At 37.3% G+C, this 20,641-nt stretch overlaps 1 protein-coding gene across 1 annotated transcript in view; it reads right to left on the reverse strand.

Annotated features, from left to right (window-relative positions):
* The window catches only part of SLIT3 (slit guidance ligand 3), a 530,317-nt gene that overhangs the window by 143,306 nt on the left and 366,370 nt on the right, over nucleotides 1-20,641 (reverse strand). Inside the window, exons 13-14 of the mRNA XM_040604595.1 lie at nucleotides 14,240-14,311; nucleotides 2,394-2,537 (exon numbers count right to left, since the gene is read on the reverse strand). Of these exons, the coding sequence (XP_040460529.1) occupies nucleotides 2,394-2,537; nucleotides 14,240-14,311 (216 nt within the window). The remainder of the gene's footprint in view (nucleotides 1-2,393; nucleotides 2,538-14,239; nucleotides 14,312-20,641) is intronic.

The following is a 20,641-nucleotide window of genomic DNA, read 5'->3' on the forward strand; positions in this document are numbered from 1 at the left end:
AGCTTGACATGTTGCCTTTTGAAAGAAATGCACCTTTTTAGATGCACCTGACCTGAAGATCATTTTGTATCCTAAAATATATTTTCTTGGCAAGCTCAGTTTCCTAGGGATCAAAATGTGAATTAGTAAGATGCCTTGGATCTGTGAGCAAAGCCAGAAGTGATCTAGAGGTCTTTTCTCAAGAGTGAAATTGATATCTGCATATACTCATCATGCCTAAGAGTAGTACCCTTCTATGTATTTTTTCCTAGAGCAAAAATTTTTACTACTGAGACTGAACCGTTCATGCAAGGTAGAACTTGACTTTATCCTTCACCAAAATTTGCACAACTTATTTCCCACACAATTGGAAGGAAGTATTATAGCATGATTTTAACTGGGTATTTAGATTTGTTGATAGAAATCTGCTGGAGTATCTTCGAGAGAAACAGAATTTCTCTGCTGCTGTTATGATTAATTCTGCTTGACAAAGTTGAGCACTATTATCAAGAGAATTTGTCAGGTCTTTCTCAGAGCCTGATTCTGATCTTAGTTAAGTTTACTTGCAACAGTCCCTCTAACTTCCAATCCCTCTTGTTTCCAAGGGAGTAGGACACGGCTCTCCTGTAACTGCAAAGACCATTTAAAAAAAAGACAGATGTTTAAATTTGGTTTGGACAGAGGTGTAAAATTATAGTCTCACAAGAACTGTGCTCTGTTACTGTTAGTGTGTTATTTCCACCTGTAGAAACTTCTTTTCTTTTCTGTTTGTGGTTATATTTATGAACTGCCACTTAACAGAATAAGTATAAAATAATACAGGGCAATGGTTGTCAAGGACTGGGAAGTGAAAGCATCCATAGCAGCAAGTGTCTGAAGAAACTAGATATTACTATTGCAGTAGAGCCATTCCTGGTGTGAAAGGTCCAAAGAACAAGCAAGCATTATAGAGATAGGATACGGGACTGTTTTTGTAGCTCTAGAAAAAAAAAAAAAAGGCAGAAAATAGCACTCACTTGCAATACTAAAAATGGGAGAATGATTCAAAACATTTAATGAAAAACTGTCTTGATGTGAAGCAACAATTCCATTCTAAGTAATGGCCACCAGAAGTGCCAACAAAACCCCATGGAAACCAAGGAGAAATATTTATAACGTAAGGGTGTTGCCTATTGTTTAACTTGACAAACCTTCTATACCTCTGTAAATGAACCTCTGTGTCACCCTTGTTTACACACACACATATATATATATCTGTACATATATAGCATGCTGCAGCAGAAGAAAGCATGGTAGAGGTGTGGGGGGCAGGACTGTGAAGAGCAGTTACACATGATTATTCCAATGCCTTAACGGTCTGCAGCAATACCTACTGGCCTAAGGTTGCCTGAGGAGGTAGCAGGTACCCTGCTGCTAGAAAGCATCCTTATTACTTCATCTTTATATGAACTAGAACATTTAAAAACTAATTTGGCCAATGCATTTCTACTATTAAAATATATATATGTGCATGTGTATATATATACACATTTCCATGACTACAGTATGTATATGTGTATATATATATACATAATGTGCATATATATTGCAGTGTGTGTATATATGCATACACGTTTTAATAGGGAAAATGCATGTATTTACATACTACATAAACCCAGAGCCTTAAATCTATATATGCGTGAACAAATATATATAAACACACATACACAATATTGGGTGAGGGGTTCTTCCTTGTTTTTCATTTTATCAGGCTGCCAGCTCCAGCTCTGAAGTATTATTTACTTTATTATCTTATCATTCACAGCTTTAGGATGAAACCTTCTTCTCTAAAATGTTGAATAATTTCCATACTTTTGCTTCCAACTTTGCTTCTGATTCCTTTTTAATGCCTCCAATTCAAAGACTCTCAGAAAAATATTTAGTGGGTTTTCTTAATGGATCAAATAATACAACATATCATTCTCCTTAAGTGGAATGTCAGCTGAAATAATGGTTTCAGAAGTTATGAACTATACAGCAGGACTCAGAACCAGTAAGGAGAGATACCAACTCACTAGCTCATTAAAAATTGCTAGGCAATAGTTTTAATAGAATTCTTCTGTATTCATGTATTCTTAAGAGTTAAATTTACATATAATCTTCCCAAGAAACAGTATTAATTAATTGTTCTGGGAGCTTAATACACATGACATTTATGTCACTGTGGGCAGGCTGTATCAATACCTGGCTGTGCTGAATTTACACAATATTTCTTTTTTTTTTCCTCCTTTTATTTCTGTCAGAAAAGGAGGGGCTACCACCTTGAGGTCTCTTCCAAATTGTCTTAACGTCAGATGCAAAGCCTTTGCAAAGACAGGCAACATCTCTGGAGGAAAAAGAGAGAGCTGTCATTTATGATATGCCTGCATACTCACAGGGTCTGGATCGATCGGAGAGGTGCAAAGAGCCCCTTGCTGATGGTCTGCAGTTTGTTGTCATAAAGAGATAGCAGTTTGAGATTATGCAGACCTTGGAACGTGTTTACTCTCAGACAGTTGATCTTATTGGCATTGAGAAGCCTGAAAACAGAGGAAAGGTTTATAATTCATTAATCTTGTAATAATCAAATAAAGATAGACTGAACTTTGGGGTTAAAACTAAAAAAAAATATTAACCCAGTCAGCAAAGCCAACTCACGTTTAAAGGTCTCCATTTGCCTGTTACATTAAAAAGGTGAAAAAACCACAGTCAACACTAGTACTCTTATAGCTGTGGAATATACAAACATATAACAGTGCCAACTATCTTAAAATAGTTAAGAGAGACTATTTTTATGCCCAGCCCTCCCATTTTTTCAGAATTCTACACAAATGTTTAAAGAAGCCTACCTTAATATACATAGAAATAGCAAATATTACCCCACCTTGCTATTCCATGCACACACTCACACAAAGTCCACAACGAGAAGCATGTTCGGGTTTTTTTTTTTTTTTTTTTTTCCAATTTTCTCTGCCAGCAGCTGTCTTAAGTCTAACTGAAATACCTGGAAGTTTGACATCTTTTGATAAGCTGTGCAGGGTTAATTTGATCAAGGAAAGAAAGAAAACATGATTCTCCTCAGAGATAAGAAGAAAGAAGTGTAGGGTCTGGACAAAAACATGTGGAAAGGCAAGCTCACTGCATACCTAAGGATAGTCAAGCAGTGGACCAGGTTGCTCAGAGGAGTTGTGCAGTCTCCATCATTGGAGGTTTTGAAGATGATATCGAACAAAGCCATGAGCATCCTGCTCTGACCTAACAAGGGGACTCTGCTTTGAACTAGGATTCTCCAGTCTCACGGCTACTGATCACCAGAGGTCCCTTCCAGCCTGCACTGTCCTACAACTCTACCAACCCACACCATTCCAGTTACACCAGGCTCCTGTGCAGTTGTGGAAAAGCAGTACAAAGACAATTTACATCCTTTTTTTTTTTTTTTTTTTTAAATACATTTTGCACATCAACACAGCAACCAGTTGGCTAATCAGTTCAGCCAGAAAATCTTGGACAGTACTTCTGCAAATTCTCTTAGATTACCCAGCCAGAGTTCTGTCATGTATAACAAGTATATACAATCCCAACAACAAGCTGGATATCCCTCTGAGACAATCAAACCAGAGAACACTTAAAACTGTCATTGTCATCTACATATGTGGTATTTAACACTTAGAAGGAAAACAGGCAGGAAATGACCTATTCTTACAAATGCCAAAATCCATATCTTTTGACTACTATCTGCCTAAGAAAAAGGGTACATTGCAAAAAATACATGCTGTTAACTCAGTTCTCTTAGTCACAAAATTCTTGCTACTTGTCAATGAATTTGAAGGGCTTAATACTGCAATATTGTGGCTCTCCGAGAGGCACCACACTAATACTAAATCAGAAAACAAATGTGTTTATAGGTAAAAAGAAAAGACACCCTCATAGCAAGCAAATGTACCATCTTAAACACAACTCTAACAGCACAGGGAGCTTCCATTTTCAAAAAGCTGCACATACACTACTATAGACATCAGGGCAACCTATCAGGGAAGAAATGCATGCATAGTAACTGCACATGATGCTCTTCTTTTGCTCCAAAAAATAACTTCAGAAGGTGCTTCCCCTGCATAGCACCCTGCATTTGCATTCCTGAAGCCTTTGGAACATTGGGCACTAATCACAGCTCTCTGCTCCTACTGCCATTTTGGCAGAGCCTCATTACTGCAGTAAATGGCTACAGTAATTGTGATACATAAAAGATGGATGCATACTTGAGTAGAGCCCTTTTCTCAAGAAGAACAGGAATGCAGTGCTTTGGATTGGGAGTGTGTCAGAGCAGAACTCACCTTTCTAGCCTATAGAAAAGTAAACTATCATTTTACCTTTTTTCTTTATATGTTTTGGAAAACAAAGTTTGACATTAGATAAGAGGAAGTCCTATGGAAGGCAATGATGGATAAATGAGGTCACATTTTTAAATTAACTAATAGCTAAAATAATTTTATGAAATCATAAGCAGCAATACTATGACCCCTCTGGAATCTGTATTTCTTTATGTGACACCTATTCCACACTCCTGTTGACTCCACTAGAAGTAACAGGGTAATTTTCATATTAGGCTAACAGGAACAGTTCCTCCCATGAATTTGACTTAGGAGATTTTTGTCTCAACAGTAAACATCAATGTTATCCCTTTCTACTTGCTTCTTACAGCCATTTGTATGTCCAAACCAAAGCAATCTTCATTCTTTCTCAATTCTCATGAATTATGCATTTCTTTTCAAGCTTGTACATTATATTTTCCATAAAGAACAGGTTAACAAGTTATCAGAAGGCAGAATTAGCCACTGACTTTTGAACAAAATCCCCAGACATGCACTTAGGCATTAAAAATCCTTGGGTTTCTACTCCCTGTCCTTGTGCACTGGTCCCACATTATTTTTAGGTAACGCACATGAGCTTATACTGGTTGTTCCATGACAGAGACTTGGTACCTAGAGTTACACAGGAAGAAAACAGAAAGCAATTATGTACTTTGATTTATTTGGCTAGGTGCTAATTTTTTTCTAACCTTATAGTAGTACTTTATGTTGCAAGCAGTACTTGTAACAAAGTATAAAGCAAAACAATCTCCATAGTAAGAGAATTACAACTCAACTACAGTTGTATTTGTATATGCAGACAACCAGCATGTCTTTTTGTGATGCTTAGAAGAGCACACACAACAGAGCTGTGTTGCACAGATGCTGTTCACTCCTGTGCAAAGAGTGGGCTTGAAGTTTAACCATCATTGATCCCACTTAACAAACCCTCAGAGCAAAGCTGAGCTAGAACTGCCATGAACACAGGATTCAAATTCATTCTCTGATTAGTTTCAACAAAACATGAATAAACCCAATGCTGGAAATTCGAACTTAGAATGTGACAAGTCTTCCTGGCATGAATTTTCAATGGCTAGATTCATGGTGATATAATCTGTGACATTTCTGTGAGAGCCAAATACCAAAAATGAGAGAAAATGATCCTATACATAGTCACAAATACAGAGGCACACTCTCTCCCTTACATATTAGAGAAAGTAATTTGGCAAAAGAAAGTGCTTGTGCAGACTGTTTAGAAGTGGGAATTCAGGTTCTACACAGCTTTTCTGAGGTGACAACACCTATTCTGTACATCATCTATGCATATATGTGCAGTACCTACATCTAAAGAGGACAAATAGTGTGCTCAATACTAACATAGGTGTAGCCATACTCAGGGGACCATGAGATAGACTAATGTCCTATTTCTGATCAGAATCCGTGAGAAGAGGGGAAGGGGGGAGGAGTGAAAAAATTTGAGAAAGTAGAATAAATCATCCCTAAAATTTTTTCCTCCTACTTCCTGTGAGTTAGAGGATGATTTCTGCCAGAAGCATTAAGGTCTATATTCCTTTCAAAACTCTCAGTTATTTTAAAATATCCACTCTATGGATATTCTCCAATATAAATTCTAATTTTTTGCTTAATCTTTTCTCACTATCACAGTCAGCCTAATGACATCTAATTATTAATTAGGTATACAAGGCTGGCCTCACATAGAGTTAAAAGTGGTTACAAGAGGGTTCTTTTTAAAAACTAGGAAGAAGAAACACTGATCTTCCTTAAACACTGAACCAGGCTGTAAAACATACTAAGGGTTCCTTTTATTAGACCCACACCAAAGGAAGAGACAATATTAAAAGCTGAGTCCTATTTTAGCAAGAATTACATGGTATTTATTCTCCTCCAATTTATGGTGAAGGTAAATTCCGCTATTTTTCCTATTTTGTTATCAGCTTGATTGGATGAGATTTACACATGACCTCCAGATGTAGTGCAGCATTCAAAAAGAGGTTAAAAATTCAAGTAGAAATAAAACCTCCTGCTACCCAGAGGAATGATGGATTATTAACTCAAGTCTCCATTTTCATCCCTCTGGATATGTTATAAACATGAAGAAATCTCTTGCAAGTCCAGGACCACCACAGAATACAGGAGAATGGTTAAAGACCTTGTGGTTTACACGCCATCGAGAGTAATGAGCAGAGCAGTATTACAATTCCATGAACCCATTTCCTGAAAAAGTGAATGTGTCCACACACATTGAAATAATAATGTGTTTGAGCTAAGCCCTTTGAATGAGTGTGTACTGAATTGGCACTGTAATTGTATCAGATGCTCTTAAGCACCGTCTGCATAATTAAGATGGTCCCATAATTGAATTATATGCCCGAACATAATTTCAAGTGATTAACATTTAAATAACATTTTGAACTCCAAAACCAAAATGATTGAAAAAATTGGTTTTTAAGGGCAAATGGGGATGTTTATATGGCTTTTACCCTTAGAAATGTTTGTATTTTCAGCTCAGTGAGGTCAAGTCACCAAACTATCAGCAAATAACTACACAACTCAGAGAACGAAACAGCAGCCTCACAACCTTAAGAGAGGCTGGAGACTGCAGGTTGATTTCTGTTGTGACAGGATGGTCCAGAAATCATTCTAGGTACATTAATGAGCCAAAAGGAAAGTGTCAGGGAGAAAAGCTGCACAGAGCCACTGGAAAACTTCTCTTTCTTTTTCACTAGCTTTGTGTTTTGACAGTGACGACAACATGATGAGAATAAAAACGTCTGGCATCCCGTGAACTGGCTGGCACATCCCACATGCCAGACTCCACTGGGGAAAAACGAGAACTCATCAGAAAAAGAAAGATATAAAATGCATAGGAGACTTACATGGAAGAGGAGAACTGGGTAACAGTTTTGTATAAGTAACAGCAGAATACAAACTCAATATACATGACTCTTATAGAATATCAATACTCAAAGGCTTCACCCACATTCAAAGGCACTATAGGGAAGCAAAGAAAAGACTCTTGGCAGAAAGCATTCCTTAGGATAGATAATACCTGTTAAGAAAAAGTCAAAACACTTTTTGGCATGCTTTTTGTAGCATTTTCTCTTGAAACGTATAGGGAATCAAGCATCATCTTTGATTTAACACAACTTATCACATGAGAACAGCTGAAGTGCCAGTATGGAAGTATCCAGTCAAGTACTCCATCATCCCAGCAGTCAAAGACAAGGAACATCTAACGACAGAATTGCATATGCCCCTGCTTACTTATTGGCAAAATAATTATATTAGGTTCCAGGAATGCTTTAAAATGGCCTGGAGTGTAGGGAAGCAATCTGATTGCCTCTCACTGTGTCAAGATATTTAGACATCTACTAAAATTTACATTTTCTAATGTGATGACTGACCACTGAGGAGTCTGTCAGTGCTTCAATTGATAATAACCAGCATGAAATCATCATCATGCTTGCTTGAACCAGCTTCTAATGTTTCCCCATGTTCAAAAAAATGGATGATGGTGATGACAAATTTATTCAATGTAAATTAAAATGGAAAATTCACGAGCTGATAATGAGTCAAGAAGGAAGCACAGAGCACAGTCTGACGGTCCTGTTTTGGAGGTGTTAAAGGCCTCCTTTCATTTCTGATCCAAAAGACTGCAACTCCAGTTGAACACCCTCCACAAAACAATCCTGTGGTACTAGTGTTACTACCTGTAGAATTATAAGTACATGTTGTCATAGCATCTGGGCATCTGTTATTCAAAATTCAATATTGTCTAACTTAATGGCTGCAGATAAGGTTACAGCTAATTTTAGATAACTGCGTGATAAGTCAGATGCACAAGAGAATAAACACAGTTTCTCAACTTCCTGTGCTACCAGGAAGTTAGCTCCTCGTGTAACAACAACTAGGAGGGTTTCTATCAGGTAAGTTCAGCTTGGAGCACTGGCGTCAGACGAGCTAATAAATTACACGCTGACGTATGAACTGGCAGTTGTTGTGGCAAGTTGCAGGCAGACAAGCTACAGAAGTGACACAGAAAAGGCAGATGCTGTTGCAGTCTTTCATTAGTGCTTGACTGTAATTGTGTTTCTGTGTCTGGCAGATGCTGATTCCTCACTTTAACAGCAGTTATTGAGTTTAGTAGTATTATCACAATAGCAGCCTAAATGGAGAAATCTGAAGGAAAAAAAGCTTGAGGCAAATGGCTTGAAAACAATTATAAGGCTATTAAACAGGTCTGTGCAGAGTGTATTGTGTCCCGGACTAGAAGGATGAGGGTTGTGTAGTACGTCTGCTGTAGCCAGAAATATTTTGAGTAACCCAAGGGAAAAATTCATATGTTATTTTGCTAAGAATTCAGAATCACAGAGCCCAGAAATGACATAGGTTGCAAAGGACCTCCAGAAGTCATCTGGTCTAAACCCTACTCAAAGCATGACCAATTTATAGATATTTAATGCAGATATTTGCTTTATCTGAAAAATAGTTACTTAATCAGATCACAGGATAATTCAGAATGGCAGGAAGCTTGAGCGGTTTCTTGTCCTGTTAGACTGCTCAAAACAGGGTGAGCTATAAGGTCAGATCAGGTTGCTTAGAGTTCTGTTCAGTCCGGTCTTTAAAATCTTCAAGGAGAGAGAACGCACAACTTTCTGGACAGCCTGCTTCACTGCTTGACTTGTCATTGTGAAAATGTTTCCCTTCACATTTAGTCAGAAGGTCTCTTTTTTTAGTATCTGTTGTCTCTTCTCCATGAGAAAAATCAAGAACTCCATGAAACAAGAAGATTTTCTATACATCACTCAAAGCTCAGAAGATTGCTGGGGCAGGGGGGAGGAGAGACTACTGTGCTATAAATGACTTGGAAATGGAAAACTGCAATTTCTTTATTCTGACACTGATACAATGTTTGCATCACTGTTTAATGATACTTATGCATATAACTATGTAATATATACAATACAAAAATATTTGAGCTGATGTACATTCTTTGTAATAATTTTGTATTTCTTTTTAATACTTTGTATGGGTTTGTGCTTCACTGGATTTTCTTTGAGCTTCTAACAAGCTCAAAAAGTATATAATAAATAATTGGTAGATCCTATTTTAAGGTCTTAAGCACCTGGAGTCAATTTTCAATTACCAGTCAACACAAGCACTTCAAACTTGGCAAATTTGCCACGGAGATATTTTCCAACAACCTCACCGAAGAACTATGGGAGTATCTCACTATTCATCCAAGGAGAAACAGCATACAAAGCAGTTAAAAAGGAAAATCTCTCAAAGGAAAATTTGACTGGTTGCATTTTGGGAAGACTGATAATAGCAGTTTCTGAAAGTAAACACACGATTTGTCACCTCATACAGGTCTATTTTAAATAAAGGTCAGTTGAATTTGTAAATACTAGATCTAGTTCTAATTTTAATGTGGGTTAGATGATTGGATCTGGAAGTATAATTTTTCACCACTTTTGAGGTTACTTTATCTGTCCATATGTCAAACTCCAGGCACCAATATGATTATTGGTCTTTTCCAACTTCAATGCTGAGTTTTCCCTAATGATCAGACATTAGGAGGAGGACGACAAAGCTGTAAGCTTTTGGCTTCATTTTACGAGAGTGGAATACAACAAACCTCTGATTTCAATATATATGCACCCCAGGAGTGTATCTACTCGGAACATCCAAACAGAGTCTACCATAGGGGTACTTTCTTGCCCAGCAGGCCATGGGGATCTCAGTCATAAGATTTAGGATCAACATGCCTGAGCACTTGTATGATCAGTAACTTTCCAAAGTAATTTTCCTCAAGGAAAAGGATTTATTGAAAACTGATACTTGCCAGGCACTTAAGAAATGAGATTTCATCGCCTTATATTATTTTGCTGTACAATCTCTCTAAATAGTAGAGATTTTATGATACCTTCTTGTTCCAGGAAGTAGAGCACTGTGAAGCACACAGTGTATAACTGTAACAACCCCCCCCCCCCCCCCCCCCCCGTTTGTTTTAACACGGTCACAGAGAGGATAGTGTATTACTTAGACATCAAAAATACTAGTTAACAAACTTGGTGCCCCTTATCCACAGCTCACGTCTTGAGCCACCTGACTCACTGTTTCACTGCAGACTGTCTCTGCACATTTGCCCATTCGGGAGCAAGCAGAGCAACCATTCGGTTCACCTGCCACAAGGCTGCTAAAAAAGAGGGAGCTTCACACTTATGTTTTGCCCCCTGTGCAGTGACTGGCAGACAGTTTGGCAAAGTCAAGTGTTCCTGAGCGAGCTTGTCCACATTCCAGGAAAACTGAAAGACAGGTGAGAAGGACATTTAAATATATTCCAATGTCTAGATGGACCAGGGTTAGTCGAAGGGCTCCTGGACCTGAGTTCAAACTTGCCACAGCTAATGGTTACTTGAAAACTTCCACCTTAAATTGAAACTCCTTCTATTCTTTCGATATTCAAATGCAAGTTACACAAACAGTGATAATGAAACACTGGTTTACAGCTTGGATGGACTGTTGCCCCAATGAAGTAAAAGTTTCAGTTAACTGGTAAAAAAAAAATAAAAATATCAGACTTCAGTTATCCCTTTCTGGAAAACTGTAAACGATGCAGCTCTAAAAATCCAAACTGACCTAAAATTCTCAGAAGACACTTGATCCAGCCTCCTTAAAAGAAGAATGTATGAGGATAGCGTACAGTAGCTTTCTAGCATCCTCTCTCCTGGCAACTTCAAATAGGATAAAGAAAATAACATGGTCCAACAAAAGCTTCTTCTCCACAGAACAGATGTGTAGTTGGGCTTCTATAATATTGTTTGCTGCTGTGTTGGTTACAGTTGCATATTTAGGAAGATATAAGATTTGTGAAATCAGCAATTTAGAAATTCAATTGTGATTATTTATATGGAGAATGTTAACTACTTACGATAGCTAATTGAAACAAAGTCTTCAGATGCAACATTTTAAATTAAAGCCATAGAGGTTAAAAAAAACAAACACACACTCCAACAAAACCCCCCTTGTTATCTAAGCCTGCCTGATTATTTTCTTGCCAGATACAACGTAATATTGGCTTACATATCTCTGTTTTATATGACAGAAATACAGAATTCTAGTGCTAGCCAGGTGGTCTAAAATTTGTTCCGATTTCTTCACTTCCCATAGACCAAAGTCAAATGGGGCAGTTGAAGATGCTGTCAATGCCTGGGCTGAGCTTACTCTACAGTGCTTCTGACAGCAGTGGTACTGTCTGCAGATATAAAGCACTTCCACAAAACAATTCTGCCAGAATAAAAGCAGAATAATCTGGGCCTATACTATGACAGCATATTTAGAGAGAAGGATAATGACATTTCTGAGAAACTCTGATGAGTCTTATCCAAACCAGTAAATAATATTATCTACTCTGCAATTAAACAGTAATATTTTTTTCCTTCTAAATACAATCTCAGCAATTTTATACAGGACCCACAATGACTCCCTTTTTCTGACCATGTCCTGCTTTACCATAATGCCAGTACATTCTCAAAAATGCTCCAGCTCAAGCTTAGGAAATTATACTGGCTACCAGGATACCTTAATCAGAGCGTTCTTATCAGTGTGTCTCCAGACTAATAAGAAGAAATCCAATCTAGTGCCCACTGAACACTAAATTAGATCTAATCATAGGGCACTCTTCCAAACGTTCAACAGCAGGTCTAAAACCAACGAATACCATTTATTTTTTTGGTATCCATTAAAATACTACAAGCAATCCCGTAATAGCTGTTTCAAAGCCACAATCAGAAAAGTGTGCAGACATTTGTTTGCATTTAAAACATGATCATTCAACACTCTCCTTGATAAAGCTACTTTACATTCAAACAGTACTCTGCGAATCCCATAACAGGGGATAACCTCCTTGCATCTTCTCAGCTTGAGAATGTTTAAATTGTTGAGTACAATACCTTTTAATGGTTCTTTGGCATATAGATTTTTCCCCTTTAACAAAAAGGCATCACTTGACCTAATTCAGACTGGAAAACAACTGCATCTCACCTTAAATATGCCATTTATTGAAAGCCTGCAGTACATGCACACAAGGACTATAGTATAAAGGTGTTGAAACCTGCTTAAAGCTTTATGCAACATGTTCTAGACCCACATTTTTACAGGACACAGTGAGCCATGTGTTGAGTGATTTTTTTTTTTTTTTCTACTGGAAAAGATCCTTTCTGTAAAGTGTCCTGGTTAGACGGAACAACTGTGTATCACTTTGAATGTGTACCCATACATTTTTTTGGGGGGACGGATTATGATAAGGCTCAGATTTCTTTCATATAGTTTCTTTCTCAGAGGTCAAAGTGACAAGTTAAGTTTTAGCTCTCCTTTTGCTTGCAGCATCTTCATTGTACTGAACACAACCTGAGCCTGACGACTAACATGCCAGTCACATCACTGTGTACTGAGTCCCAGCTTCAAAGTACTTTCATGCTTATTTTTCTCACATATGGCAAACTGCCTTCCCCCTAAATACACAGTTCTCGTACTGCATAGGTTGGCTGTGAAGACACCAAAGTACTACCAATCTTGTGAGTTATAAGACAGGAGAGAGGAAGGGAGCTGCCAGAACAAATATGTGCAAAGGTGACGACAAAATAATTGGCTGTGTGCAGGAGATGAACAGCTTCCCACCATCGCAGCTCAAAGACAGTATTCTAGAGAAGGACAAGCGCAAGAGTACAGTGGTCCATGTTTGAAGTTAAGGTCTTATGGATAAATTACACATCTGAGTAGTCCTTCACTTAACATACAGAACAATTTCAACTATTTCATATTTTAGTTCCTTGGCTGTGCTCATGGATTTCTAATCCAAATCCATGCTTATTTTTATGTAGCACAGAACTGCAGCAAAGACTGTACCCATTTCTGGTTATGTCAAGACAGTCAGAAAGGCCTAAAATAACATGTCTAAAAGCCATTTTTAAATATTATATCTTATCTAATTTATTGTTTGGAGGTGGAGGGTTGTGTGTGGTACAAACCAGAACTGCTGAATTTATCATATATCAGCTTTACTTTCTGAGTGCATCATCTATGGTGGTACTCAGAACACTAGGAATACATATTAAACCCACTTCTCTTCTGGTCCCTCTACTGACTGGCTGAAATAGCTTATTTCCTTCTCTTTGAAGGAGTTACTGGTTCCCAATGTGATTATGGAGATAAGAGTGAGTGAAATTTGCAATTTCACATTTGGCTTCAGAAATTTTTTATGCTACATTAACAAATACTGATGAGTGTACAATATCTACCTTCCCCCCCAATCATGACTGACTGTCTGTTAAATCACACACAGCATAAAATACTCAAATGCACAATATATTGTGAAGTCATTTCTCTTGCAGCTAAGCCACATTTGGCATAATAAGAATATGGAATTAAGCATGGCTCACAACAGTAAGATCTTTCATACTGCATTTTGCTTGCATGTGCATGTACTTGCAACACAGTAGCCCTCAAGGATCTACGTATTCAACCACAAATGCTAAATGTGTAAAAACAATCAGATGGCATCTCCACCCGCACATCAGCCGGTGACCAAATTTCCTTTCTTGGACTTCACCGAGCCTCTCATTTCCTCCCCACACCTAAATCCTCTGTGTCTATTATCCATTATACACACTGTGTTATAAAACTGTTGGCACCTTCTTTTTTATTTTTTTCCCCCCAGCCCTTTGCCTCCCTCTTGCCTGACACAGAAACAACAGACTAGCACATCCCTGTGAGTTTTCAGTGGAAGAGGTGATTATATTAATGTCAGAAGCTGAAAAAACAGTAAATCTAGCTAGTCTGTAAAATAAAGAAGAGGAAGGGATCATACTCACAGCAGCTGCAGAGACACAAGATCATCAAAAAGGCCCTGGGGAATCTCTGTGATCTTGTTTCCATAGAGCACTCTGAAAGATTCAGGAAGACAAAATAAATCTTAAATAACAGACCAGTTTAGTGTCCTCCCACATCTCTGCATTATCATCTTTATTGATCCTGTGCACCATGCCCAGGATCTGTGGGCATTTCATTTAACTACTGATCTCATTTTCTTCTCAGAGAGCACATGGTATTAAATGAGTCGTTATGATTCAGGCTTCGTCTGGTGTTGGAAAGCATTTTTAATGTAGAAACTGGACATCATCCAAAAACTGTATCTGAAATATTTTTCATTCTGTTGAGGGATTTTTTTTTCTATCCTTTTTTAGAGATATTTTAACCATTGAATGGCATATTATATGATGCACAAACCTAGAATTCTGCTCATTGATAGTGAATTTAAAAGCCAGGGAGCATAAGCTGGCTGTAGATTAACTTTCATATAACTGAATCTCTTAAGATATAATAACTGGCATGAATGTGACACAGGCATCATTGGATAAAACATTATGGCTTCACCAGCTGCTGTTACCATTTCAACTAGCTAATATAAAGAAAGTCAGCCTTAACTGGAAATAGAGATATATTTCAGAAGCTCAAAAATAATTTACATATAGTTTAGTCATAAAAATCAGTAAACATTTAGTAACACTAACAAGATTCACTGCATATATTTATTCAAGCATAAATATATATGACCTGGTATCCATGATTCAGTTTTTAGATTAAAAATGCTTCCTTTTTTAATGGAAAAATGCACATATAGTATCCTCAGAAGTTGAACTAAAGGGAAAAACAGATAAAACCACCATTATGCTAAGATGTGTTACCTAGGGATCAGAGCAAAACCATATATGACAGGAATACATGAATTTCAATCATGGCTAAACTATTTACTCATGTCATTTCTGCAAGCTGATGAAATTTGTCAAAACCAGAAAGTGAGTTAGGAGCTTATATGGGTCCTGGTAAAAGGGAAGAAGATTAGGCGCTCTCTGAAAATTTTATGCCTTACCTAAACATTTTGATAGACTTCAAACTGGGAAGAACAGTATGTATGTAAATTCTATGCTCTACATAGGACATGGTAAATGGTTATAAACCAGCTCATGCCAAAACTTTGCTGCTTATGTGTCACTAAACTGGTTAATTCCCCAAATTTTGAATGGGGAATAATATGCTAGCAATGAATCAAATAGCTGTATGAGGCTTGGATGCCGGCTGAAATTCTGGCTTACCCTGTCTTTCAACATTTAAAATATTATGGCGAACTGAACATACTGAAAAACAAACACTTAGCATGATGGACCATTTACAATACCCTCTGGCCTTCCCAGAGTATCGCTACTTCAGTTCACTCTTCATCAGTCATTGGAAGTATATCACCTCTGTGGGAGAGTTCCCAGATCAGCTCATTTCTGAGCCTAAATAAAATTAATCTAAATAAAATAACAGCACTTAGATATGAAAATATAAACTTGAAGCTTCATTTTTCACTACTTTTATAGTTTAGCAGGAACTGAACTGCTACCCAAGAAACTAATGATCATCTAGCATTATATTTTCTCTAAACAAATGTAACAATTTCTCTTTATCTACTGCAGAGTCAGAAGGCTGGCTTTTAATCTGCTGTTACAGTCAGTGTTTTCTGTGAGTATTGAATGCTAGTACCACTGATTTTTTCTAATTGTTTCCTACTTCCAGCTTCAGAAGGCACCCACAATTTCCTACTTCAAGAAATTTTCATGCAACATACATAGATTTTTACACTTTACCAAAAACTACACAGAAATGATGGCTGAACTTTGAAAGGCCTAGCAGGTCCATTTAGATAACTGTTTCAAATATGAGCTAATTTTCAAGTCACTGAATTTCACTGGGCTCTAAAACAGCATCTAAATCAGCATAAAATGGCTGACTCACAGACTTCTTTCTGAGCAAAGAAACTGATGTGAGCACCTGTATCAGGAAGCAAAAGCAAAAGCTCTGCAAACAAAGTATTTATAAAAGGTTAAAATAGTAAGTTGATGCCCACAGAATCCCGTATATTTCCATTTCAACTTCCACTCTTTCTTAACAACATTTCTTTGGCAAATGCATCATTTGTATACAAAGTTTAATTATAAGCTCTGTGATGTTAGATGAACATCTTCCTTAGTTTTGTGGAGTAGCAGGATCATCAATGCTGATCGATAATGCATAATACTATAGCATGTAAGAAAGAAAGAAAGAGTTCAGAAGATAAGCTTTACAAAATGCCTGTGGAAAGAAGTAAAAAATCCCCACTCCAGACTAAGGGGTTGTTCTGGCTGTAGAGGTAAAAACACTTATGTAAAGTAAAACTTTGAAGAGTTCAACACACACCCAGTACTGTTAGTTATGGTACCACTAAATGCAAATATCAAAATAAGACATTAATTTTTCATTTTCTTTTAAGAGTCAGAAGGTCATAGTGCAGCATCCCACTGAATTTTAAGCCTTGGATGTGTTTATATATACTCTTTATTATTTTGAGTGAAATAAACCAGATTAAAAGAGCTTATAAAATAAAACAAAGCTTCCAATTTTTAGAAGCCATGAAAAGAAAATAAGCATTTTCAAACCTAATTGGGCTTATGTGCATGTGGCACATTAACATTCGAACAAATTAACAGCTAAACAAAAGTCAGTATGAGAGCTCAGGCACTTGTCTCTAATTCATATTCATGTTCAGCACTACACTGAGCCAAATTAGCTAATGCCATTGTCTGCCTGCCACACCAGAGCTGGAGTCAAATGGTCCTCCAGAAAGAAGCAAAGAGGAGGGGAGGGGAGATACATAATGCATTTCATCTCATTTCTTCAGTTCCTTATTTCCATTTACTCCAATAAAAAGCACAGAAACTTTTGCTTTCCTCAGAGTTCTCACTTTTCCTGTTTAAGACAGGAAAGGATACCCCACCAACAAACATGAATATTGGCCAGGTTCTCAGTCTAAGATGCTTTTGTTCTGAATGTACCACCTGCTGCACTCCTAACAGTACTAAACACGAGTCAGCCTGCAGAAAAGGCTGCCCAGGTTAGGTCCATCCCATTACCGCAGCCACTTTCCTCTACATCCTGTCGTTCAGCCCATCTCACTAGTGTGCACCACAATGTTTCCAGGATGGTGGCTTTGAGGAAAAAAGAAACCAAACAACCCCCCAAACAAAAGAATAACTTTAAAAGGCCTTATAACAGGAAAAACAGCCAAGTCAATTAATGAACTTAATCTAAATCTCCACTGCTTTTACCAACAGAGATAAATTTCAGGAGATTTGCCTATGGCATTACAAGTTCTAAAAACGTATGTTCACTTGCATCCCTCATGTATGTTGCAGGACATGCAGGTGTCCTGGCTACTGTGCAAGCTTGGCACAGGCATACAACCCTCCCTAAAATTTTAGGCCCAAAATATTTTTTCTTAAAAATACACTAACAAGGTTAATATGTAATAAAAATGAGATCAGCTCATTAATTGTTGCAAATAGATAGTGAATCAGTGATTTAGAATTATATTTATTAGAACATAACAAAAGTAATTACTATAATTCTCATTATGTGCTCCTGATTTTTCATTTACTTCTCAGCTTTGCTGGGACATCAAGTTAGCACAGGTCTGATAGATACCATTTACTGTCAGATGAGGATGATATTACCATACATATGCTGTACATTATTGGAGAAAGAGAAGAGAGAGCTACAGCTTAATCCTATATTCACAATGTTGATCTTAAAAGTAGCAACCAGAGACTAAGCCAAAACTGGCTGAGACACCAATTGGTGTCCTTTTGCTTACTGTTCCTTTCTTTCTCTTCTCATCAGACATGGGAGTCTCTTTTAGAAAGATGGTAACAGTTGTAAAGATGTGCAAACACATAAGACTTTATCGCACATTAATTTTATTCTTGTCTTTTTACAAGGCAGGTATATCTAATACCAGAATGACCAGTGTGAAGAATCATGTACTGCATTTTTAACTCAAGCAAACTTTTCTCAAATGTTTTGCAGGTGGCTTTCTAACATCAGCAAGATGCTGTTACAGCACAAGTACAGCTGAGCCATCTGAAGGCTATATTCCTAGCAGCACATAGAGCCATCAGCTTGCTAGTTCACAGCTAAATGCTTTCAGCATGGCCACAAAACACAAGCTGCAGTTCGAAGTACTTGGCAAACTGACTCATACTTGGAGCAGTTTTCAGGCTGCCATCAACTTTCCAAACAATGGGAAGGGCAACACACATAAAGCACAGACCCCCGGCTGCACTGCAAGCATTGGAGGAGACCCCTGGAAGAAGCACCCTATTCAGCTAAGAGTTATTATGGATCTGCAATAAGAAATTATACAAATATATAGAGTCATAATGAGCAGTTATGTTTCTTCAGCCCGATTCTGGCATGATATTTTAATATTCCCCCCAAAATGTATCTATTCCAAGACACAATTAAATAGTAAACCACCAATCAAAAAATACTAAACTTCAAGTTTTGTAGATCAATCCACCTGATGTTCTAAATAGTTAAAAGATTAAACAGTGAAAATAGTCACTGCATAGATTCATCTAGAAGCTTGGGACATACCAGACAAAGAAAGCACTGGAAGCACACATAGCAACAAGTATGTCATCTTGGGAGAGAATGTAATTAAGCATGTCACAAACCTTCAGTGGCAGGGTCTTGAAACATCAAAGTCTCACAGATTCTTCACAGTCTCTATACACAATGACTTCTTGCATAATTTTAAAATTAAGGAATTTGCAAAGACTTTACTAACACATGGCCTTTCATATGCACTGAAGTTGAGCATACCACCTTCTAAGGACGTGAAACAATAATTGGTATCTTGTCTTCATTTTACAGTTCATCGGCCTACCTTACATGCAAATGTAGCTGCAATTTAGCCGCTTCGTTAAGTCAGAATAAAGATATTTTTCCCTGGAAGGTGACACAGACCTTTTTGGGGGTATGGAAGTCTAGCACAGAATCTCTTGCCCTAGACCATATGGTTTCGAGCTAAGTGTTCCCTTATTTTGGCTTGACTGAAACCTTTTTACTGAAATGTCAAAATTTTACTTTGTGCAATGTCTTTTTCCGTCCTCAGGATGCTTTTAGCTTTCCTTCAGACTGTGAAAACAATTCTTGCTAGGAAGAATTATGTTTCCCAAGCTATGTACAATGGCACAGGCTCAGTAAGTATTCAAGTTTTCAAAAGACGAGGAATTGATAGGGGTAAAAACAGCAATAAATTTCTAATATCTGAAAGAAACTTAGACATGTAATCTTTTTCCCCTGCACTATTTCATATTTCTTCAGAACAAGTTAGGTTAAATAAATCACAGTAAAACTATCCAAAGTAATTTGTTACCTTAAAATAAGTTTGGCAGTTATTGCAATAGACAGTGTTTTATTGTAGATTTCAAATCACCATGAATGACACCACATACATCATCACCCAGGAGATGATGGTCTAAATGGGACTGCTGTGTCAAAATCTCTCTCTTGTCTTTGTGCCCAGGCTGATCTAAGCTTTTAAATTGTTCACTAGCTTAATTCAGTATATGAACAAAAGCAAAGGAATTCTCCCTCTGCAGTGGTCTGAAATGTATTCATTCAGTTTAACACACTGAAGGCTTAGACTGTTTTGTCATATCTCATAAAATATCCCCAGACAGTCTGGATATGGCCTTCCAAACCTACATTTGTGGAAAGTTTACTGACCCTAAAAATAACATTTATCTTTGATACTATTAACAATAATCAAATGCTGATACAATCCTCTCACTGATATTAGACAGATTTTGAGTTGCTTAAGTGAAAAATTAATTTAATTCAGAAAGTGCACACAGCAACCTTGAAACATGAAACTGCTCATAACTTAGCCCCCATGTTATGCACCGAGTTATTAACCACTCCAACACCAACAAAGTGCAATTCTAGCTCTGTAAAGTAAACACCACATACTACAAAGAACATTTCTCAATTTTGTTTAAAATTAAGATAACACATTCTTTTGCAATCAACCAATTTTGCAACACTTCTCAATGCAAGGGTACTATTTGTTCCCATGTTTATATGGAAGTAAGTATTGGATGGCAAGACTAATCCCTCCAACACAAAAGCCACAGCTACATTACCACAGCTTATGTACACCTGTACTGCTTACTGGTTTTTCGATTCAAATAATTCTAACTATTTGTTTCTCATCTTGGATATTTCATATGGTCCCAAGTACTGCAGTGTCACTACATCTCACAGCCTTCAAAGTATACACCCTTGTATCATCTCTTTGAGACAGAGAAAAACTTCCACATTTTTCAAGAGGGGAGACTTCAGTATAGATA

This window comes from Falco naumanni, chromosome 8, assembly GCF_017639655.2.
Source record: "Falco naumanni isolate bFalNau1 chromosome 8, bFalNau1.pat, whole genome shotgun sequence".
Classification (NCBI taxonomy): Eukaryota; Metazoa; Chordata; class Aves; order Falconiformes; family Falconidae; genus Falco; species Falco naumanni.